Raw genomic sequence first — 24,415 nt, 5'->3', positions numbered from 1 at the left:
TTTCCCTGACAATAGCGGATCCTCAGTGAGGCTGAAGGAGGCGTTATTGATTTGAGCGATACTCTCACGTCTTCGGAGAGCTGAAGCATCTCAACGCCTCTCTTGTGTGTGAGGATGAGCGGGGCTTTATTATGCTCGTGTGAAAAAGTTCCCCAGAAAGCTAATTACTGCCACCGAAGTGACCCTTTTAGCTCGGCCTTTTAGCTTGAGGGAGCCTCTTCTGTCCTCACAACTACAACAAGAGAGCAAAGGAAATGAACAGAGACGTTGAGCAGCGTCATTTCACTGCACTTTAATATAATTACACATTCCTAAAAGCCTCTATTTTGGCTTGGAGTTGAACAGTTCTTTATTTTGAGGCGTGCAACGGTGCTTCAGATTTTTGGAGTGTCTGAATCACACAGCCCCCCCCCTTCCTCCCCCCCTCCTCCTCTTCGTCCTCCTCCTCGTCCTCTTCCTCGTCAACCGCCTCCTACTCCTCGTCCTCTTCGTCCTCCTCCTCGTCCTCTTCCTCGTCTTTGTCAACCTCCTACTCCTCCTCCTCTTCATCCTCCTCCTCCTCCTAACTCCAGGTTCTGTATTGGAGTAGACCGCTACTCGTTCCGTCACTTCTGAAAGCCGTCGTCTTGGACGTCAAACTGTCTGTTGGGTTTGGTGGACTCCAGCATGAGCTCGTACAGCTGGCCCACTTGCTCGTTCTCGAACAGTTTCAGCTTCTCTTCTGACAGCTCTGCTCCGAAGTCCATCTTCTTCACGCGGTCCCCCGCCAACTCCAGGACTTGGGTCTGGAGGGTGTCTCTGTAGTACTGCAGGGAGAGGGAGAGAAAGAGAAGAGAGAGACAGTAGAAGGACCATTTAGGTCCTAAAAAAAACAAACACTTCAAGCAACCCTCCTTGAATGAATTCAGCACTCGGAGCAAACAGAAACACACAGGAATTTCAATAAACAATGCTTGGAAATCAATTAAGCAATACTACAACGTGACTGTGTCTGTATGGTTGTACGGTAACCACTCACACCACTTTAGTCCACAGACAAAGGTCATTCGCTTACTACACATCGCTACGATATTGAATTCAATAGCTTTCCAATGGATCGGAATCAAGAGAGTCTGACAGTGTTTTCCAGATTCTTATTTCTGAGTTCCTCCAATTATCTTGGGATCCCAGGGGACAGCTGGAGGCACCAGAGGATGATTTCAGGTCCTTTAAAGGGTAATAGAGGTGACAACCCACAACTCACCTGCAGGTCATACATAGAAATGGCAGCCTAGGAAAAGCAATCAGGGGGAAATACAGGCAGTTCAGAACTAGCAAATAGACTTCTGCACTGCAACTGAGTCCTCCCATTGAATGAAATGGATCTTAAGAGAGTAAAACTTGCCCACACGTGCAGCTCTGAGCATCTTTTTTAATACTGTCGTATGCCTCTTATTACGAGTCTGGGACAAATGCCCGTGAAGCTTGTATCTTTAGTGGACCATGTCCAAGACGACATCAGAAATGATGTCTCACCTGACTCACCCCTTACAACATTTGCCAAGCTACTTATGAATCAGACTCACAAGGAGATTGCAAGTATGACATCAGTTTTCATTCATAAAACCTGACCAGAGTTTGGAACAAAAACTCACGTCCAGCTATTCACAAAAACATCTTCCATTTTGGAACCAGTTCAATTTAGGAAATAACAAGCCATTTGTCTGAAAGGCTTTCTCTTGTACATAATGTAATTATGTTGAGCTTCTGCCAAGGGGTAATATTTCCTTTGAGACAGAACAGTTAGTCTAGGCACTGAACCACAGCACAAGTAAGAGCTCTCAGGAGTTATGTAGGAGACATGGAATTTAAGGTTATTTTTTTTAGTTGGGCAGTCCCACTCATATATTTTCTTTATTAGATAGAGACAGTGGAGATAGACAGGAAAGTAAGGAGGAGAGGGCATGTCAGCAGGGCATGGGCCGGATTCAAACCCATGCCGACATGGGCATACGTGTGCACTGTATGCCATGGTGCTAGACCACTGGACCACCCCAAGCCACGAGACATGGTATTTAAACATCAATGTCAACCGCTACCTTGACTTCTATATAAACCTGTAGGATGTAAAACAAAACAAAAAAAAGCTAAAAACATCTTTCTCTCAGGGCTAACCTCCTACCCATCTCCCATCTGCTCTCTGTGTACAGTCAGTCCTGGGTAATAAGCTGTGCATTCATTTTGCACACATGCACTCAGTAACCCACTTATCCGACTGGATTTCTCTCTAAAGCAATTTGCATAAAGTACTCCCTTGGTTAGGGGGCCCTGCTGCCTTCGCATTGAGAGGGGAGGGGATATGCAAATGCACATAGCTCCAGGTCAAGACCTCCCACTGACTCTCGACACAACTCAACTCTAGTTCGCTGCCAATCAACTAATGACCCTCCTCCTCTTCCATATCTCCCCTCACAGTCTGCATCTCTTGGTCACGCCCTCCCCCAGCCTCCCATCCCTCCTGCCTGTATTACCTTAAGGCCTACAGTGCTTCTGTGTGGGGTCTCGGTCGCTCTCTCTCTTTCTCTCTCTCTCTCCATCTCTCTCCATTCATTAAGGATTTGGTGAATCACCGCTCAGTCTTGGGTTCCAAGCTGCCTCTGAAAGTGCGGAAGGGCGACAGAGCCAGGAACAGACGAGGAGCAAGACTCCAAATATGATTACAAGCACTGAGTGTTCAGTCTAATCCAGTTACAGCTGAGGGCCTCTGGGACTTCTCTGATCCTAATAAATCGGCTGCATTGAATCAGACAAGAGAGAGAGAGAGAGAGAGAGGGAGAAAGAGAGAGAGAGCGAGAGAGAGAGAGAGAGAGAGGGAGGGAGAAAGAGAGAGAGAGCGAGAGAGAGATCTATCGCAACACACTTGATTATAAACCCGATGTAAAGCCACCGAAAAGCTAGCGATTCGATGGCACGGGTGGGCTAGCAATTCAGTTGGCACAGGTGGGGATATTTCAACTTGATATTTACACTCACCCCTCTAAAGTCAATGACGACCACAGCTGTTGAGTGAGACCTGTCATTCTGCGGCTCCGGGTCAACAGGCACCACCGTCACAGTGCCGCAAACAGCATTGCTCCCACGCACACAAGCTCACACGAGTTTCGAAATCTGCATCTCCTGTGTATTGCCAATACACATGACCGGCGATTGAAACCCCAGATGTTAACCTGGTATTTTTTTTAATGAAAAAGCTAGCAATTTGGTGGCACGGGTTGGGGGTATTTCAATTTCCTGACAATTTGGGTATTATTATGTTTTCAACTCGGTTACACATTCCAAATGACTCTTGCCTGCATTAATTGTTCTGAGGTCTGCGAACATCAGGAATGTTTCTACATGTACATGTATTTATTTTAATTTCTTGAGTGTTTCTTCTTCTTTGATCTCTTTTCCCATAGCACCATTTCACCACATTGCATCACCTTATGTACATAAACCACGTCCAAAAGCCTAACAGTAATGCAATATGCATGGGCAATATGGGACTAACAGTGATGTGTTCTTCACAAACACTTAGACCTGGGTTATGTGATGAAGAAGTGTGATGGAGTGAGCACACTGAGGAGCTGTTCTCCCCCCTGGACCATTCTTTCACTCCAACAGACAGTCACCAGACGCCACAGTGACAGACAATGACAATGCTTTGGAATCCAGCTGTAATCACCAGCCACTTAATTCGAGTAATTACATGCAGGTGGGTGATTTTCCATCCCATTTAATTTGTGATTACGCTGGAAATACAGTGGCTCTTCTCCATAGTCATAAAGACTGGGTGAAGCTTCATGTTTGGGTTCAGACCATTTCGAGAACAAGGGGGAACAGAAGATAGATTTGGCATCACAACTGTCTGTATGTAAGACAACTAATACGCAAATGCATTCTTGAAAAGGCAATATCCAATATCCAATCCAAGTAATGGATGACATTTGGGGGCTAGATACTGTACACTTCTCTAATAAATGGAAATCCAAGATGTGTTCTTGGAAGCAATCCTAGCATGTCTGTCAGTGTGTGTGAGAGATGGCCATTTCATTTCCACAATCAAAACAAGTTCTGATACGGTAAACAGAATGAATGGAACCGCAGGATAAGTAGTTTCAGTCTAGAGTGGCAGGCAGACTGCACCATCTGTGTTGTTGCACTCAATTAATTTGCCAATGCACGCACTGAGAACCTGCTGGAAGTGTGTCTCAAATCATGACCGTTGAAACTCATCATAGAGGACTTTTGAAAACCACCCAGAGATTAATCATGCAGGAGGATGGTTCATTAAATAGCGTCAGAGCTCCTTGTGTGCGTACAGATACAGATACGCATGAGGGAAAGTTGCCCTGATTCTCATCGCCTAATTTGTCATGCTCAGACTGAATGAACCTGCACACCTTTGAAATGTCAATCAGTGTAGTAGTTTCTACCTGTGGTGTCTCATTGTGGTATATCTTGTATCAACAGAAATTATTTATAAATTGAGGACGTTCCTTTTTCATTTGTTTTACAAATTCATGCATTGAACTTCAATTGAATTGCTTGGTTCTGAAACGAACATACAGTATGTATGCCTACTATGCCACCTAGTGTTGAGATGTTGAAATAGCACTCATGTTCTTCAAAAAGCAACTAACTATACAGTACAGTTACTAGCTCTATCAAAGATAATGGTAGCTTTTGTAGAATTATATTTTGTCTAATCAGAGCATGATACACCAGAGATGCTGGAAAAAAAAAAAACAGAACAATAATGGCTGAACAAAAATGTGTCAGGACGTGTGATTATGTCGACCTGTCCTGTCCAGTAGTCTGACAGCTTACCTCCCATTCAATCATGAAGCCTTTGACCTCCTCCGGTCCCGCTGTTTTGTGCCTTCTGAATTCGTCTTTCACATATTGGTCACCTAAAGCTCTGAGATCTATTGGCATGAATCTATGCAAGAGGAGAATCCTCTTGTACAATGAACGTACTCTGGAGACATGAGCAGGATTCGCCATAATATTGATGGCTTGCTACTATATTAGCCTCTACTAAAGCACGCAATAGCTATATAGCTAGCTACACTTATGATGCAAAACCTTATGTAAGGTTTAATACGTATCTCATGATATAGTCCTGTAAGACACAAATAGCTCAATATTGACCAACTTCGAAACGATCATTACTAAATCTACAATGACAGTTACTTAACGCGTGTGTCCTTGTTTATACAGGAAGTAGAATATGCCTTGGTGAAAAATAATAGTGGAACTCCGCCCACCTACTTCGGGTGCATGTAAATGAGGATTTCTTCAAAAATAAAAGCACCCACGTTAAACTTGTTGTTAAGCATTTAGAGATAGTAAATATGAATAAAGGAATCACACATTACATTTAATATATCTAGTGAAATAAACATTAATCCTCTCAATGTGTTATTTGTGTTTTTAAGGGTTTGCAATTCTTCTTCTTTTTCCAAGGCTAAACTTGATATTAACTATGAATCTATTCAGCAACACTTCTAGAAAATAACCCAAGTGAGTTTCAACCGTGAGCTGTGTGTGGCACTGTTAGCTGTATGGCCACAGTAAACAGCCATCAACAATTTTTATGACACCACTCATGGTAGAAATCACTTGATCCATAGTCAAGAAGTGCTTGCGCTTTTATTTTGAAGTCAAGAAAACGAAACCGGACGTTTGTCTGTGTGTGTGTGTATATATATATATAGTCGATTTATATATATATATATATACATGCCATATACATGCCATTTAGCTGACGCTTTTTATAGAAACGTTTACGAGAATAATATGAATACTATAATGTTCTATTATATTCAGCAGCAGACATGGTCTATCAACATACTATAACCTATTAAACGTTAAGCAGACACAAGTCACTAGTCACCGCGGCGACAGATTGCTCTGGAACCCAGCTGTAATCACCAGCCACTTAATTCGAGTAGCCTAATTACGTGCATGTGGGTGATTTTCCATCCCCTTCAATTTTTAATTACGTTGGAAAAAAAGTGGCTCTTCTTCATAGTCATAAAGGCTAGGCTTACACCGCATCCTAACAGGTGTGCTACACCACGGGCGTGAAATCGACGGCCGTGAGCGTAGATGTTGAGTGGCTGCGCTAGAGCTACCTAAAATTAGGACTGGAATATATTTTCTTGGATCCACTCGCGTAAACCCCAAATTTGACAGGGCTCTCAGGATGAAACAACCAGTTCAGCGTCAGGAATTTATACATTTGAAGTTCCATGCCGAAACATTAGCGGGATTTAAATCCGGCTCTCCCACGTGGAAGACCGATGCGTCTACCATTAGACCAAGAGAACATCCTCAAGGTCCATGGGTGAAATTCCCAAATCACCTCTGCTCCATACATACATGCATATGGAGCCTTGTTGACACTCAAGCACTGTGGCACTGTGTCCTAAAAATCACAATATTGTGTGTTTGGCGTCTTAGTACAGTTTACAGTAAACACATCTTAGCATGAAAATGTTTCTCCTTAGTAACCGGGATAAATCGGATGTGATCTTATGTAAGCGAGGGAGCCCAGCCGTCAAAGGTTCATGAAAAAGCTAAAGTAAACCAAGACGAGGCAGTACGAGATTTGCTTAACTTTCGACCGCAACGGCATACCTATATACGGCCATAACCAAAGAAAACGAACAACACAGTGTTTTTCAATATCACAATTTGTATTTATCAATTCAAAGAAACGACTGTACAGAGTCAATGATTTTCAGTTGGATCTGTTTTATACATTATTATTCATTCATTCACCTTTTCCATGTACGTTATTGTGTCACCCCATTATTGAACAGTGATTGAATAGCGGAGGGATGAGACCTCAGAACATGCACAGCAGTATCATAATAGGGTCTATGTTATACATGCAACTTCTTTGTCCTGATATTGTGATGTTTTTTCGTAGATTTTTGTACAAATGAACAATTTTGCCCTAATGGATATTCAAATTTGTTTGAAAACCAAAAAAACGTTTTCTCAGTTTCACAGCAGAAAAAAAACTTCTATTTTTTTTTCTTTACAGAAAATACTTTAAGCAATTACATTTTGTACAGGTCATTGAGCTGTTGAACTTATTCATACCAAAATATCCATACAGTAGTTAACTTAAAACAGTGGTGCTCTCAGGTCAAGGTTGGGAAATCAATGGCAGGTGTTGAGCATTGATAGTTAAATTCTAATTTTACATCCTGAATGAAAAAAATCAATGTTAGTTCCTCAAATTAATAAAGAAAAATGCCCCATACAATATGCATGTGTGTTCAATAAACATTGTTTCTAATGTTAGATGTCCGGCCCGTGAATGTTGAATGAGAGCCAGATTCCAAGACACCCAGATGCCAAGTTAACCCATGTCATGATATAGCTAAAAACCATAAAAAATACCATTTAATTCTAGTAGTTCTAAATCTATGCTTGTTGATGGAGGTATTGTAGTTATCACACAATTGCACTGTATCAATAATGAGAATCCTCTCACTAGCCTCCCTGTGAGAGATTCATGTGTTACTGTAGATAAACAGTAGGCCTATGGTAGATTATAAAAATTGTGCTTTCTATATGCCAACAACACCTGACTGGTTTGTATTGTAGAATACCAAATCTGTCCAAATTGCCCAATTGGTGAAAAGAAATCAGTGACTAACCAGTCTTGATTGCCATTAAATAAACAGTTATCATGAGCCATTGGATCAAACATAGACATATTTGGTTTTGGGGATGTTTTAAATTTAAGGAATTACTGCAGCATGGTTCTGCACACATACTGTGAACAGAAAGTGAATGACACAGCAATACATTACTGTAAGTTTAGAGTATTGCCAGAAGGTTATGAGGATTCACTTTGACAATGCTTGATAGCCACACTGACGTTTAGCCTGCCCCTCTTGATCTAACACACAGGTGTCAAACTCATTCCATTTTCCTTTCAATTAAGACCTTGTCAACCAGGTGAGGGGAGTTCCATACTAATTAGTGACCTTAATTCATCAATCAAGTAGATGGGAAGAGCAAAAACCTGTAGACACTAGGCCCTCTGTGGAATATGTTTGACACCCATGATCTAGCATGACCTGAAAAAGTGGGTACTCATTTTGGGTATAACACTGCATGCATGCATAAGCACCTGTTTTGTAGCTGGAATACCAGCAGTTGTCAATGTGTAGTCTTAACAACCAAGACAAGTGTGCAAAAAGCATGTATATTTACTGAAAAAAACAAAAACAAAACATAATAGACAGAACTTGATATTCTCATGCCACTCATGAAACTGAATTCTCTTGTAATCAAATAAACCCATTTCCCGCTCAGACCCTTAAGCACCACTGCTCCTCAAGCCATGGCACTGTGCAATGGGGTAGCTTTTTAGTGCAAAGGAAAAGTTGCATAAATTCTCTATTCGCATCATCAACCATAAATTCCCAAACAATCTCTCTAATTACCTCAACTTCATACCATTCATTTTTCAGGGACATTATGGCATAAACATATTGTATCAGTGACTAAGGAATACAACACTGCTGTGATATTGGGGGAGAGAGAGTACAAGCAACAGTCGGGGCCTATCATTCAAAGGACAAAAGAAAAAAATATCTACATTCATTTCAAATCATAAACAGGAGAATAATCCATTTGAAACCAAAAGATTTTTCATTGAGCATATGGTATTTTAGACTGAGACATCCTTGATATGATCTGACCAGGCAAGAAGAGGTCCACTCTAAAGAATAGGTAGTAGTGAATACTGCACAGTGAAACTCCCGAATGCAAGTATTCCACAGACTAGCAGTTTATTGCTAGTATCGTACCACTACTATGCTGTATGCCACTCAGTGAAGTGAATGTCATACGCTCTTTATTTAAGAAGTCCCTCGTAATTTTACAGATGTCCACAATGCCCTATCTGTCTGTGTGCTGTATTATGTACTGTATGCCACAATACATATGATAGTTTTATGTTCATCCAAAAATAACTTCAGTCGATCCTTGCCTTGTCGTGTCGAACATGCATAATGGATTGCATTGATTTGGCATTCGCGCCTACATAGATGCATAAAATGTGAAAAAAACAAAACAAGTTAGAAAAAGCTACTCAGGACAGATCTCATGATATTTTCACTGTACTATCTCAACATGACTCCTTTATCTCTCTGACGTCGAGGTTAGGCAAAGAGTTTGAACCCTAGCGCCACCTTGTGAGCCTTCCTGGTACCAAATATGGCTTTTGAAGTTCTACGATAAATACATCCTTTTTTATTATATGACGTATGAGGAGGCATAAACATGAAGAACAAATTGCTGACAGCTACACAACATACTGTAAGCGGAGGACCGCTATACAAAGCCTGTTGACGAGTGAGTTTCTGAACGAGACATGCAATCATGTGATCCATCCATCCCGTCAAGGTTTTTCTTTACATCCATCGGACGTTGACCTGCGCTCCTGAGGCCTCAGAGTGACCAATCAGCACTGTGTAATTCAATTTCTTTGTGACCCCTGAACATATGTCCTTGCTGTGTCCTCAACTCCTGTGGTTGATTGGATTGAATGGAGAGGCCTGGCCTGTGCGTCAGCCATGCGTGGAAGACTGAGGGAGAACTGAGGACGCAGATGTGAACAAAAAAAACCTGAGCTATGAAAACCCTGGGAGTGGTGAGCAGCAGGAAACATACACACACACACACACACACACACACACACACACACACACACACACACACACAATCGTGCACACACACACACACACACACACACACACACACACACACACACACACACACACACACATCATTAGATATATTTTTTTGACTGTCTATAAAAAGCATTGTGACTCATATTCTCTGAATGGACCAAAATAATGTTCGCTGGGTATGTGGTGTGAGGTTGTCATCTGACAGCCTCGGATAGGAGAGGACATCATGCCTGGCCAGGAAGAGGTGCTGGCTGGCTATGGATGATGGACCACAAAGCCCTCCGATGGGCCACATGGCCTGCGAGCCCCCAGATAAAGGCATAGCTGAGTAGGGCTGTGGTGGGGGCCATCATGCCACAGAGACAAGGTTCTAGCTCCTCTCCTGCCTCTCCTCTTTCTCTACAAACACAATTCCTCTGTGAGCAACTGTGCTGGGTAGCTCTGTGTCCATCTCTCCCAATTCAGTTTATATGACTAGGATGATATCAACGTTTCAGCGCAAAAGAAACAAGCAACATCCAAAATGTGTGTGTGTGTGTGAGAGAGAAAGAGAGAGAGGCAGGCAGGCAAAAATGAACGACAGAGTGAACAAGCAGAAATACAAAAAAAGAGAAAAATAAAGTTTTCTCCAAAAAAGAGGCCAGTTGTTAAAAACATTTTGGCATATTTCATTCTATTTCGTTTGGGAGTATACATTTGTATGTTCTGACATACAATAGATAAATAGACAGACATGGGTTACATACTGATACAGCTCATTTCATACAAAAAAGAAACAGAAAACATCATGAGCTACTTTTTCATTCTACCAGCTTTAACAACCCACTTGTAACGTACGTACGTGTGTCCATCTCTCTCTCGCACTGCTGCCCTGACTACTGTAGGTTGGAGCATCTGCTATCTGCAGTGCACGGACGTCACCACCAGGGGGCAGAGGCAGCATGAGCCAGACAGTAACTGTTAGTGTCGAGTCTGACATCCTTAGAGCAACAGTGGGAAAGAGAAAGGGGGATAAGGGGCATCCTGACACTCGTGCTCCTAATCCATCATGTAAATTCAACAGGGTCATTAGCCTGTTGTTATGTTTCACACTACAACACAACTGAAGTGGTGGTGGGGGGGGTGAAGTCATTTTAGTTATCACTGTCCCCCCTCCCCCACCCTGAGCATAACAACCACCTCATTTCTTCTTGCTGGACTTTTCTGAGCGCTTGTTGTCCGATTTTTCCCCCTTGTCCGACCTCTCTGAGCGCTCTGCCCTGTCTGCCCTCTCCCCCCGGTCGGACCTCTCTCCTCGCTCCGACTTGTTGTCGGCCTTGCTGCCGTCACGACGCGTGCCCTCGTCCGTGGATGAGGTAGTAGGCTGGGGCTGTCCCCATTTGGCAATCTCCTCGTGCTCTGAAATGCTCCTGGTGATGTTGGTGATCCAGGCCTTCAGATCATCCTGAGAGAGAGAGAGAGAGAGAGAGAGAGAGAGAGAGAGAGAAAGAGAGAGAGAGAAGGGGTTCAGGTAAATAAAGAGAGAGAGAAAGAAAGGAGGGAGACGGAAAGAGAGTAAGCAATGTATAAAAAGACATAAGGAATGAGATAGAACCCCGAATGGAAAAAGACAAAAAGAGAGAGTTACTTGGCACAACAAAAAACGTTTCACGTTACGAATCACGTTATTCTATTGACACAAATATTAGAGGGATACTTTACTCAAAAACTTTTTATTTATTTTCAAATTAATTTCTCATCAGTCCAGTAATATAATACTTTTCCAGGAAGTAAATAAGCTTGTAATTAGGATGTCTATGAAGCTTGAATGCACAAAATAATTATATTATGAAATGAGAAATATATATATAAAAGATTTTTGAGTAAAATGAGGACCACCCAATAAGGAAATACATGAATGAGACACATGATCTGTGGAAAACACTTACCTCATCCTTTGCATGGAACAGAAACTCACTTCCATCTGTTGTTCTACAAGAGAAGGAAAGATTACCCAAAGGTATAAAAACCCAACCGAAAAATAATCTAGTCCTGCCAACACAAATACACAGCCAAGCTGAACCAGCATGTCCCCATTCAACAGTGTGGGACATAGAAAGTGGAGTGCCTTACTTGAGCGTAAAAACATTTTTCTTCTTCTTGTATCCGTTGGTCACGTCACAGTTGCAGTGGCTGAGGTTGAGCAGGGGCTCATTATTGTAAGGTGTGGTGGTGTTCTTGGCATCCTTATAGAACCCTATCTCCCCTTTATTCAGCACACAGTACAGGTTCACCCAGGATCTGCTGTAAGTGGGGTAAGGAGGGGGAGGACAACAGGACACATTCAGCTAAAAACGCACTTCAATTTCAATCTACCTAATCTCACTTACCTTTTGGGGGGGGGGGGGTGTTCAAGGCGACCGGCCGGCCACAGAGGGCCGAGGTGAGAACACACTGCTGAATGAACAATTAGGGGTCGACCACGGCCGTAGCGTGCAGTGGGGCATAAATGTGGCTTACCTTTGTGGAGAGGTAGGAGTAACAGCCAGCAGTAAGGACGAACAGGAAAGAGAAGAGACAGAGAATTCGGTTAAATGACAATATTGGTGTTAGTGAACAACAACAACAACAACAATAACAGTTATATGCCTTTCAATCAAGGCTTAAAAGGTGTTTACACACTTAAGAGAAGCCACGCTTTACCTTGGCATGTACATAACATGACATGTACATTTAGAAACATTCATCCAATTGGCGGTGAGTGATTTGGCAGAACTCATCGGCTGGGATGAGTCGGTTGTGCGTGGCGTGTTGAGCATGGCCTCCAGGGGGCAGTGCATCAGCAGCGAGAGGTAGTTCAGTTCAGCCTCCAGGGCCAAAGGCAGCCCAGGGCCAGGCTCTCAAGCACGGCCGACTGAACGAACGTCTCTCTCTGGAGGAAGCGGAGTGATGTGTGGCCCACTACGGCGGACCTGTGCGTGTGCCGGGGTAGGCAGGTAGGCAGGTAGGTTATAGCTGCATACTGTACACTGGCTAGGGGGCAAACCAGCAGCCAGCCAGGTCCTTTAGCCCCAGCCAGCTTCATCCTTCAGTCAGACTGAGGCAGCTCTCCGAGGGCCAGTGTTGGTTAGGGCACCATGCAAGTTGTATTGCAAGCAGTGGAATGGCTGGTGGCTGCCTACACTCTTGGTTAAACACTCATTCTGATACTTCTGATCAGAGGATTAAAGAAGAGATCTGAAGCTCCATTACAATGCCAGAGCATATGTCTAAGCAAATGTCTTATTTCAAACACGATGCTAGTAGAACATATTATGTCGACCCCCAGAATTCAAAATCATATTAAGTTACAAGAACATATGTTAAGCCAGGTCTAATGCTCCAATAGGATGCCTGAAACATATGTCAGAGCAGTATTAAAAGCTCGTATAGGCTGCCAGAGAGCGATGCATATGTTGACCCGGACCTATGGCGACCAATAGGCTGCTAGAAACATATGTTAATGCCGGTGGCATGCACCAATTGAACATTTCGTAAGGTAAAGTCAGAGTTAGGTTAGCTTAGCATGCTAAGGTCATGCCTTGTTCAGCCCAACGTTTAGGGAACGGGGATGCCCACCTGTTAGCGCTCTTCTTCAGGGTCTCGATGTCTAGCTTGCGGAAGAGGAAGCCTTCATGGTGGGCTGTGTGTGTGGGGGGCTGGGGGACTGAGGGGCAGCTCTGAGCCGGTGCAGAGCGGGAGCGCCGGGTCAGGGTCTCTCCCCCGCTAGGCTCTTTGGGCCGGGGTCTCCGACGGGGTTTGGGCCGGTCCCGTGCCCGTGGCCGGTCAGGTCTACCAGAGGATGATGATTTCTCTGGTACCCCATTAGGCAAACGGGGGACCTCCCCTCGGGCCTGGGTGAGAGAGAGAGAGAGACGGGGGGGGGGGGGGGGGGCATGGATGGATGGATGGACAGATAGATAGATAGATAGATAGATAGATAGGCAGATAGATAGATAGATAGATAGATAGATAGATAGATAGATAGATAGATAGATGCCCCTCAACATTAGGGTTTAATATTCTGATATAACATTAAGCATGAAAGGGAGGATAGGTTTGGAACTGCAGACACACCTGTGCTGCCTCCCTCTCCTGCAGCTGCTCCACAATGTCAGCCAAGGTGGACCTCTTCTCCCTGTAACATGGTGAACACAGCTCTTTTTAGACAGCATAGGCCATTGTTCAAAGGCATTTACTGTAGAACTCACCCACTGAAACTGGACATTTAGGTGTCATTAGGTGAGTTAGCTGGTTAGCTTAGCATGCTTATTGCTTGCTGCCACCTATGGAACAGGTCTGTCTTGTAAAATGTTCTAATCTTTATGGGACTGTATAAGTAAAGTATAAATCCTTGAAATAAATAAATCTAGTGCTGTTTCCAGAGTTCCAAAAATGCCTTTGGACACTAAATCAAAACTGTACTAAAACTAAGCTCTAATATACACCATTTAGCTGATCCATCCTTTTATCCAAAGCGACTTACATTGCAGTGAGTGCATACATTTCAGTATATATGGTCCCAGCAGGAATCAAACCCACAACCTAAGTGTTGTTAGTGCCATGCTCTACCAACGGTGCCACAGAGGGTCATCTATAAACTTTTGGAGGAGCAGCAGACTCACCCTCCCCCTCCCCCGGTGGAGCGTCTGTCTGAGTGCTCCTTCGCCGTCTCATGTTCACTGGACTCCTGTCTCTCCAGCCGGTGGCGGTGCTCCCTCTTGCGGCCCCCCTCATGTCCTCCGTGGCCTGCTCCTCCTTGCTCCTGCTCGCTGGACGTCTGCCTCTCCAGCCTCTTCTCGTGGCGCTCTGCCCGTTCCCGCCACACCTCCTGGGGGAGTTCGTCCCGCCTCGCTTGGATCAGCTGCTCACTTGAGAGCTGCCGCTCCAGCCTGGACTCCCTGACTCTCTCCCCGGCCTGGGCCTGGGCCTGGGGCTGGGGCTCGGCCTGGGGGGGCTGCTCTGACCGGCTGCTGCCCGGCCGGGGCTCTCTGCTGCCAGGCTCTATGCTGTTCAGCCTCTCCCTCCCCCGCTCCTGCAGTACCACCTCCGCCATCACTGCCACCATCTCACCCTCCTCTCTCTCCCTCTCTCTCTCCCTCTCCCTCACCTTCTCCAGCCGACTGGCCACCAGCAGTGGGGTCACCACGTCGTCGATGTGCTTGATCCTGGGCTGCCGGAGGTACTGCGAGGTTTTGGCTTTGGTCTCTATGGCGGCGGCGGTCGTGACGGTAGCGGCCGAGGCGGTACCCAGGCCGGCCGCCACCCCCACCACACCGGTGGTGATCCGGGCCTCCAGGGCTCCGCGATAGCTGGAGCCGTTCATGACCGGAGTGTAGTTGGCTACGGTGGAGCCCAGGCGGCGGGCCACGGAGGACGGGGAGGGAGAGGGCGAGGGTTCCTGGGGGGGTCGCTCGGCCCGGGGCTCGGTCTGCTCGTAGATGGTCTGTCTCATCAGGGGGGACCCGGCGCTCCGGCCGGGGGAGCTCTCCTGGGGGTCCAAGAACACCTTGCGGCCCAACAGGGGTGTGGGGGGCAGCTTGCTCTGCTCCGCTTTCAGTTTCTCCACCTGGAGGAATTGTGGGGGCATACAAAAAGAACAGCATCTTATTTTAAGCCTGTTTAAAATCTAAATAGTAGGCCATAGTTCTCTAAAATGTGATGATGTGTACATAAACATTAAAATATATAACAAGTCACTTGTGTATTTGACTAGGCACTTGTTAATCCCCACTAGGCACTTGTTAATCCCCAGTGTACGCAACAACAAGAGACAGGTTGATAGGGCGAGGTGTGTATGGGGAGTGAGGTGACGGTTCGAGGTCCGGTAGCAACTGTATGTACCGTGGTGAGGCGCCGTAGCGAGCTGAACCGCTCCTCCCATGTAGCGGCGGCCTTGCGGAAGGCCTCGTGCCTCCGGATGAGCTGCTCCACCTCGTCCACGCTGCCTCCCAGCTCCTTGCTGTTGATGAAAGGCTCCTGGGCTGTCAACCAGGCTTCCGCCACCACCGCCTCCTGGGCGAACTGGTGCACCTCCAACACTGAGAGAGGAGAGGGGGACGGGCAGGGGAGAGGAGAGGAGAGGAGAGGAGAGGAGAGGAGAGGAGAGGAGAGGAGAGGAGAGGAGAGGAGAGGGGAGGGGAGGGGAGAGGAAAGGAGAGGAGAGGAGAGGAGAGGAGAGGAGAGGAGAAGAGATACTCAGTGCTTCGGGAAAAAAATAATCACACAATGTACTGCTGCTCCTGAATGAATTCTTTGCCTATATACTGTAGAGTCAGACACACATAGATCCATAGTGAGAGATACTTCTCTCACAAGCCATCCTGTAGAGTAACACAGGTCATCATGTAAAAGAGAGTGGATTCAAAGACACAAAAGAGATGTGGTGTAACATTGTTTTAATTCCAAATTGGCTGACCTAATAGAGAAGTGGAGAAGAGAAGGGGAAGTGAGGGGAGGGGAGAATAAAGGAGAAGAAAGAAAAGAGAAAAACAGGGCTTCCTAAACATGGTCCTGTGCACCTCCCAGCTTTAACTCAATGTGGTTGGAGATTAAACATGTGTATTTTACAACCTGGAGTTGCTACAGTAGGTTGTTCAGAGTGGTTGTGTAAGGATGTTGGGTCAACAATGTTGGGGTCAACTCAGGGTCACTCACTGTGTTGCAGAAGCTCCCAGTGTTTGTCCCACTTCTCAGTCAGTTCGTGCTGCTTGGCAACCACCTTATCCAGCTTCTCCTTGATCTGAAACCAAACAGCCACGAAACATTCAGTAAAGGACAAGGGATCGGTTCAAGTGATTTATCATCTTTGAATTCAACATACAGTAGTTCTCCATCTTACATAGTTCACACGGACAACAGATATTCATTTCAGTTTTCAGGTTTCAAAGTGGATGTAAAAGGTGTTGAAGCTAAATGATGAAGGTCATGTTGTTCCATAATCTGCCGTTTAACAATAACTGTGAATCTAGAACACCATACTGTATTCTATTTTCCCTGGCAGACCCCTGACAATGAAGCCAGTGCTTCGTACAGGTAAAGTATCTGTGCTATTAACTCCAAGAAACACTACTAGTAATGGTATAAGCAATAGCAGTCGTAGAGTAATAGTAATAATAGTAACAGTGATAGTAACAGTACAATCAATAATAATCCTAAACATTATTGGAACAACAGTATCAGGCCTGTAACTGTACCTCCTCAGCGGCAGGGTTGCGGGCAGCCAGCAGTGTCTTGCCCATCTCGATGCACTGGAGAACGCTCTTACTGCGCGCCTCCACCTCACTCTTCAGGCTCTGATGGTAGTTCATCAGAACCTCCACTGAAGACACATCCCTGAAAGGACCAGAGAGTCCAGAGCCCATTATATCGCTGGGGAGCACGCTGACAGTGAGGGAGAAGAGCACAGGGTTACACACCCTACGAGACAAGGGCCAGCCCCGTTTATCTCGGCGGGCAGCCATTTTGAGAAGGTCAAATGGGCCACCCACACAATAGTGTTTATTGCAATGTACCAGATCTGGGAAAAATATGTATTTGAAATGGTTTACCAATATTTGAAATCTTGAGGTGTGCTTGATTTATTTTGCCTTGCATGCGGCTTCTGCACTTCTAAGACTATTCCAACGTTTCCATTATGTCTGACAAGTTAAAGCACACCTCTAGATTTTTCCAAGTATTTGAAGCCATTTGAAATACATATTTGACCCAGGTCTTCATTGTACAGTACAATGGTGTTGCTACTGTAGCTCAAATGGAAATGTTTTAAAATGGTATGTTTTCATCCATTTTGATTGGTTTAATTCTATTTATGTGCAGTGCGCAGCTTTTCATAGTTACATAGAATTACTTTGTGAAAGGAAACCTCAGCAGTATAGCAGTTTGGTTTCTTTCAGTCTATGTGTGTCTTTCTTTGTTTGCACCTGCTGTCCTAGTGTGGTTATACACTCCTTTTGCACCTGCTGTCCTTATACCAGGTGTGCGGACATTTCCACTGTTCATAGTTGGCATTTTTACAACACCAATGACTGCTGTATCAGATTTTAGGTTACATAATCCTGCACAACTTCTGAAACATTAACACGTACCTAACTCATATTTCATAGATGAACACAGGTCAATGAGTCTGTAAAACACATCCATTTAACACGGAAGCACAGAGCAATTACCTGGGTTTCTCCCCCGTTCCTATCTGACAGATGATGCTGTCCATCCACATGATCTGGTCTCGAACCACGCCGAAAAACCTCAGTTTGTCCGTCGCTGTGGTAATCTGCACCCGACACTCCTCGCAAGATGTCAGCAGCTCCTTCCAGCATTGCATCACTTCTTGTTCCCGGCCGGCGATGGCCTCGGCCTTCTCCCCTGCATAGACTGTTCGGAGCTGGGCAGCGCTCTCCTGAAGCTGCCTCACCTGGGGGAGAGAGGAGTGGAGAGAGGGAGGGAAGAAAGGAGGAGGAGGAGGAGGAGGAGGAGAGAGAATTAGTGGTGGTCTGGGCAATGGGGTCAGTGAGAGATAGAAAAGATAACTCCTGTTATGCACACATTGTTTGCTGCCACCTTTGGGAAAAGGTTTCTCTTCTAAAACTCGATGGGAATTACCTTCATAAATAAAATATAAATAAATAAAATAATGAACATGTGAGAACACTCTGATGTTACAACTCTGCATTATGTCGGTATCCTGCCTTCATATGGGCCTCGCTCACCAACACATGGCACCGAGCAAAACACAAACAACAATCTCTATAATCCACATGACATAGATTAGCCCCATCTGATGTGAATGATTTTCAATACAGGCAGAGAGATCTGATTGAGTGAAGGGGTGTACAGTAAGTGGGTGGGGCCTCATCTCATCATTGTTAGTTGTGCCCAAAGCTCCGCGTGATTGGCTGTGCAATGAAAGTGAGCGGGGCGGGATCACACCTGTGTGACGAGCAGCTGGATGTCTTGCTCAAAGCTGTGCATGAGTCTCTGCAGGGTGCTGGTGTTGGCAGTGCCACCCTGACGCGCTCGCACTTCTGGCAACCTCCGCTGCTTATCATAGATTTGGGCCAGTACCTGCGACAGAATGGTAAGCCACTCAGAAACACGTACCACTATGCAGTACTGTAAATAAAAATGTGTTCTTAATTGACCCAATAAAGGTTAAATAAAAAATAAATAAAAAAGTAGGAGCTGTAACGCAATGAAAGGCGATGGTGTGCCACAGAACATAACATTAAACCAGTTTACTGACTCTGAAACATGCTTATGGTTATTATATGTTTATTATCTATGCCAGGGTGAAGCCAATGTGCATTAAATGACAAAAGCTCATATGAAGAGGTAGAAGAGAGAATCTCAAAGGTTTAGGGTTAGGGTTAGGGTTAGGGTCAGGGTTTGGGTTAGGGTTTAGGGTTACTGTCTGACAGACCCTCGTGAACAGTACAAATCATTACTAGGTCTTCAACTTCATGTTGGTGGACAACTTTCACTGTCGAGACTCTTTATGGTACTGTATCATATACAACTTTGACTGTTCATGGTATGCAGACCTGGGTCAGAATAGTATTAGAATATTTCCATATACTTTGGTGGTGTTTGCTTGGGCCTGCATAGAGTGCCAGATGGACAGGGTTTATGCAATTGAGAGTATTCCATTGGCTCCATTGCGCCAGGCAAACTCAACCGAACCCAGAATGGCACTGGATGGGATCCTACCTCGCGGCAGTCTGCAAAGAACTTGTGGAGCTGGTGGGAGGCGGCCAGCATCTGCGCCCGGGTCTCCATCAGCTCCAGGAGGTCCGCCCAGGCCTCGTTCACGCCATCCTTCCACTCGGCGATGGTGGCGGCGTCCCCGTGCCCGTAGTCGATCAGCTCGTCCACCATCTGGTTGACGGCCGTCACACGCTCCTGTCCCAGGCTGCCCGTCTCCGAGGCGAACTCGGTGAACTTCTCCTGCAGGATCTGATGAGATAGAGAGGGGGAGGAGGGGGAAGAGGTGGAAGAGAGGAGGAGGGGTACAGTCATAATTAATTACAACTAATTTACAACACTTAAGAATAGACCTGTCAAAAACATTACATTGTGAAATACTTTTTTATAAACGTTTTTGAGGTGCGTTTGATTTAGGGTGGATTAACACTTATTGTACAATTCCACTCATTCCAATTGTTGAACAATCACTGTTTTCAAAAAAGAAAAAAACATTGTTAAAGACAACAACAAATCATGCTGTGGAAAGTATTCTGAGTTGTTGCCGAATTGCATAGATCAGCACTGTTTCACTGAAGCAAATTGGAGCCCATTGTGTGACTGCCCACCCTCCTCCCAGAGAGAGAGAGAGCGCCCCCTACTGACCGTGACATGTTCGTAGTCCTGCCCCAGCTCCGGGGAGCTGGCCACCACCTCCCTCTCAGCAATCCACTGCTCCAGTTCGTCCACCTCGCGGTTCAGTTGGTACAGCCAGTACTGCTGTTCCAGACGAGACTTCCTCTCCTCCACCAGGTCCTTCAGAGACACGTACAGCCGGTCGATCTGGGACTGACGCTTACTGATCTGCTCACTGGGGGGGACATGGAGCGAAAGGGAGAGAAAGAACAAGAGAGAGAGAGAGAGAGACAGAGAGAGAGAGAGAGCAAAAGGAGAGAAAGGGAGAGAGAGACTGTCAGAGACACTTAAACAACACAGAGCAAATCTTGGTTATTCAATCTGACCCTGAAAGATACAGAATTGTCATGCATGGCTGTACAAAAAGTATTCGGGAAAGTTACACATTGTGACAGAAGACAGCTTATACAAGACATAGTATCTCTGATATATCCAATGACACTGTACTATCTCGAATACAGTAGAGACACCACCGACGGAGGATGAACATGAGACAGCCGTGGACTACTCTTTGTTACATCATGGCAACGTTTATTTAGTATAGTTAGCATGATCAACTGTAGTACCACAGAGATGCAGGCCTGGCACTTGTTTACCGCTAACAGCTGGCTAAGGGGCCAGCTCTAGTGCTGACATCAGAGACACATGCGTCCCAATACTCTTCCCTCTATTCCTCGCTCCCTTCTGAGAAATACATAAGAGAAGGACTTCCAAGCTTTTCCACCCCTTATACATTCTCCTCCAATGGGTTTTCAAGAAGGAAGCGAGGAGAGGGGTGTGCGAGGAATAGAGGAAAGACTGTCAGGACGCAACAATAGAGTTGTATTACTGGCACACTGCTGACCTGGCTGTCATGGTGACTCAGTCTGCTGCTGTAACAGTAGACTGGCTGGCCTACTTTACTCTAGAATACTGCTTACTCTCCCATTGGCTAGCCTACTAGTGGCCTACTACCTTTTTTTTTTTTTAGGATGTCCCTGAGTCAAACGTGAGGTGTGGTCTTACCTGTCTGGATGGCCCATCTCCAGGAGCTGTCTGCACTGCTGGGAGAGCAGCCCTATGGTCTCAGCATAGTCCTCGATAGTCTGCTCCAACACAAGGTGCTTCTTCAGGAGCTGCAGAGTGCTGGGCTCATCCTGAGGGGGGAGGGGGGATGGGTGGGGGGGCGGTCACAAAGCAATACACTTCCAGCCTCACACAGTAGAATTCCTGTCTCGGTCAAATAGCATTTTCAAATAAAGCTTCAACAACCTATGACTTTCTATTATGCCTGAATTGGAGAATAGGTACAACAAGAGTCGCCCCTAAACAATACGTCAGTATACAGTACCAGTCAAAAGTTGTCAAGAGTGTGCAAAGCTGTCATCAAAGCAAAAGGTGGCTACTTTGAAGAATTTAAAATATAAAACATATTCTGGTTTGTTTAACACTTTTTTGTTTACTACATAATTCCATGTATGTCTGACATTTTTTCATCCCCCTAATCTGGGTGGGTTGGGATTGGAGCCGTGTGATCTGATTCTAGACCTGCAGTTAAGGGGCAACTTCTATCTTGTGCACAAAGACACAAAGACACAAAATACGAGCGTAAATAAAACATTAGCTACAGTCTGGAATTGTCACCTGGTGGTGGACCACAGATAATACTTGAAAGAAAACTCTGGTTGTGTGCTTCCCAATAGTCTTCCCTCTATTCCTCATAGATCCTCTCCTCCCATGCGTTTCGAGAAAGAAGCGAGGAAGCAGTATGTGAGGAGGAATAGCGGGCAGACTATTGGAACACACCCTCAAACTCCCTTTTTTCCCAACCCAGCAGTAATACTCACAATAACCTCCTCCCCCCCCCCCCCCCTCCTCCGCCTCCTCCTCCTCCCCTCCTCCTACCTTCCCCTTCTCCTCGTTCATCATGTGCAGCTCCTGCTCGCTGAGCCAGGCCTCCACCTCAGCCGTGTCGAAGTAGTACTGCTGGGCCTGGTACATGGCGTCCAGAACCAGCTGCCTCCGCTCCGTCTCGGCCCACAGGATCCCCCACAGCCCATTCAGCTGCTCCAGGCCCGCACGCACGCAGTCGGCCTCGGGGCTCCGGATGGAGGCGATCATCGATGCACGCTCAAGCACGTCGTCTACACGCGACCGGTGGCCCTGCAGCTCCCTCTGGAGAGTCTGTTGGGGAGGGAGGGAGGGGGGGGGGGGCCCAGAGAAAAATTGGGAAGTTATAAAATTCTGAAGAGCATAATTGCAGCACAAAAGACCCATCCCAATAATCTGTCCTCCATGCCTTGCAAGAGACAGTGACGGTTGGAGAGGTTGGACCCCAGAGAGAGTGATGGTTGGAGAGATTGGACCCCAGAGAGAGTGATGGTTGGAGAGATTGGACCCCAGAGAGAATGATGGTTGGAGAGATTGGACCCCAGAGAGAGTGATAGTTGGAGAGGTTGGACCCCAGAGAGAGTGATAGTTGGAGAGAATGATGGTTGGTGATGGCTGGAGAGAGAGTGAGACTTGGAGAGGTTGGACCCCAAAGAGAGCGGTGATTGGAGAGGTTGGACCCCAGCTGCCACTTGCCTGGTTCTTCTTCATGAGCTGCTGCACGGCCTGCAGGCTGGAGCCGTGCTCCTGGGACATGGCCATGGGGAGGCGCTCCTGCACCCACAGCTACAGAGATGAGCACAACACAGGGACATCAGCATCTGACATTAAAGACATAATCTGGGATTTGTTCTACTGTTGAAGTTGTCCTTTCAATCAACTGTATACCCATTGATTGTCAAAGAATATGACTTATTCACGAAGGAATGCCGAATAAGCATAGTACAACTGTCCTACTTTATCATAACCCAAAATAAAAGTTTATATTAACAAGTTGTTTGTAAAGAATGGCTATGTCTATGTGTGTGTGTGTGTGTGTGTGTGTGTGTGTGTGTGTGTGTGTGTGTGTGTGTGTTAGCGTGGGGGTCCGAGCACTCACAATCTCGTCCTCCAGGTCCCGGCCCACTTGGTGCACCTCCTTGGAGGCCAGCAGGATGCGCCGGCGCTCCTTGAGGGGCTCGATGAGGCGGACAATACGCGTCTCCACGGCAGCCTGCCTCTGGCTCACCGTGTCCATGACCTGGCCCTGTTGGGGGATGGAGGCCGCGGCCACCTGCAGCTCCCCCACCTCCTTGTACCACTCCTCCATCTGACACTCCATCGTCTGGGGGAGAGGAGGGAGGGAGGGAGGGAGGGAGGGGGAATTGGATGAGAAGAAGGGAGCGAGAGAGGGAATGGAGAGCGAGGGGAGATTGACAGGAGGCAAATGGATTGATGGAAGAGTTTGAAGAGTTTGAAAAGGAGGGGTGAGTGGAAAAAAGAGAGATTAGCAAGTGAAGAGAGACAGAGACAGACAGACAGACAGACAGACAGACAGACAGACAGACAGACAAAGAGAGACACACAAACACACACACACACACACACACACACACACACACACACACACACCAAATACCCTGGCAACACAAACCAAACTATAATTTCGGTTCACAAAGGTACATGGGGTGAACTAAGCAGAGGTCTAGTGACAGAGAGTGACTACTTTCATAAAATGGATGAAAGTTTGTCAGAGAAGTGCTCTTGGAGGTTTATAAGGAGAGTAGGAGGCAGAATGAGGATGAGTAATCACTCACGTAATCACTGGATCACTTGATTATATTTAGGGAACTCATGGGTATTGTGAGCAAAAATGCCTTCAGGATCACAGGCTCAACGTATCTGATTAAATTAATCCCCTGACATTATCAGAGACATAATATAAGAGATTAAAACAAGAATTATCTTGATTTATCAAGAACTATAACTATATCAATTTATACACACATGTTATAGACAGAATACATGCATGTGTTACAAATAAACTAAACATAACCATATTTGTTTACATTGAGTGAGATGGTCCTGATTATTAGAGGCACAAACTGATGACAGAATAATTATGAAGCTGAATGGAAAGTTCCAGAAGCAGACGTGTGAATGAGCTCTCATCATAGATCACACAGTGTGAACAGTAGACAAGGATGAGTGGCATTGGAGGGATAGAGAAAAGCAGAAAGAGAGCAAGGTAGAAAACTAGAGAGAAAATAGACAGGGGGGAAAGGTAAATGTATGAGCAGAGGGGAAGAGAGGAGAGGGGAGGAGAGGAGAGGGGAGGGGAGAGGATGAGAGGAGAGGAGAGGAAAGGGGAGGAAAGGGGAGGAGAGCAGAGCAGAGGAGAGGAGAGGAAAGGAAAGGAGAGGAGAGGGGAG

The 24,415-nt window shown here is 45.8% G+C and overlaps 2 protein-coding genes across 2 annotated transcripts in view; both read right to left on the bottom strand.

Moving 5' to 3' along the window:
• Positions 1-476: 476 nt before the first annotated feature.
• sdhaf3 (succinate dehydrogenase complex assembly factor 3) lies at positions 477-5,218 on the bottom strand. Its single transcript, XM_083679990.1, has 2 exons — positions 4,849-5,218; positions 477-806 (listed from the first exon to the last, which is right to left on the bottom strand). The coding sequence occupies exons 1-2, from the start codon at positions 5,023-5,025 to the stop codon at positions 606-608; spliced, it is 378 nt and encodes a 125-aa protein (XP_083536116.1). The 5' UTR covers positions 5,026-5,218; the 3' UTR covers positions 477-605.
• A 5,705-nt stretch (positions 5,219-10,923) lies between these two features.
• The window catches only part of sptbn4b (spectrin, beta, non-erythrocytic 4b), a gene marked incomplete at both ends in the record, with an annotated part of 46,852 nt that continues 33,360 nt past the window's right edge, over positions 10,924-24,415 (bottom strand). The window contains 17 exons of the mRNA XM_083679892.1: positions 10,924-11,187; positions 11,672-11,714; positions 11,856-12,026; positions 13,341-13,615; positions 13,839-13,899; positions 14,387-15,330; positions 15,606-15,802; positions 16,419-16,503; positions 16,958-17,144; positions 17,930-18,174; positions 18,690-18,824; positions 19,467-19,712; positions 20,106-20,310; positions 21,141-21,271; positions 22,020-22,298; positions 22,701-22,790; positions 23,104-23,328. Of these exons, the coding sequence (XP_083536018.1) occupies positions 10,924-11,187; positions 11,672-11,714; positions 11,856-12,026; positions 13,341-13,615; positions 13,839-13,899; positions 14,387-15,330; positions 15,606-15,802; positions 16,419-16,503; positions 16,958-17,144; positions 17,930-18,174; positions 18,690-18,824; positions 19,467-19,712; positions 20,106-20,310; positions 21,141-21,271; positions 22,020-22,298; positions 22,701-22,790; positions 23,104-23,328 (3,783 nt within the window). The remainder of the gene's footprint in view (positions 11,188-11,671; positions 11,715-11,855; positions 12,027-13,340; positions 13,616-13,838; positions 13,900-14,386; positions 15,331-15,605; positions 15,803-16,418; positions 16,504-16,957; positions 17,145-17,929; positions 18,175-18,689; positions 18,825-19,466; positions 19,713-20,105; positions 20,311-21,140; positions 21,272-22,019; positions 22,299-22,700; positions 22,791-23,103; positions 23,329-24,415) is intronic.

The sequence above is a fragment of the Argentina silus genome (assembly GCF_951799395.1).
Source record: "Argentina silus genome assembly, chromosome: 11".
NCBI classification, from domain to species: Eukaryota; Metazoa; Chordata; class Actinopteri; order Argentiniformes; family Argentinidae; genus Argentina; species Argentina silus.
Note: the sequence above shows the minus strand (reverse complement) of the source record. Positions and strands in the feature narration are given on the sequence as shown.

Bases quoted from the DNA above. Each gene is read 5' to 3' on its own strand.
- sdhaf3 (XM_083679990.1), bottom strand. From the start codon at position 5,025: ATGGCGAATCCTGCTCATGTCTCCAGAGTACGTTCATTGTACAAGAGG. The intron at 807-4,848 runs GTAAGCTGTCAG...CTCTCCCTGCAG, and splicing joins GCTTCATGATTGAATGGGAG to TACTACAGAGACACCCTCCA.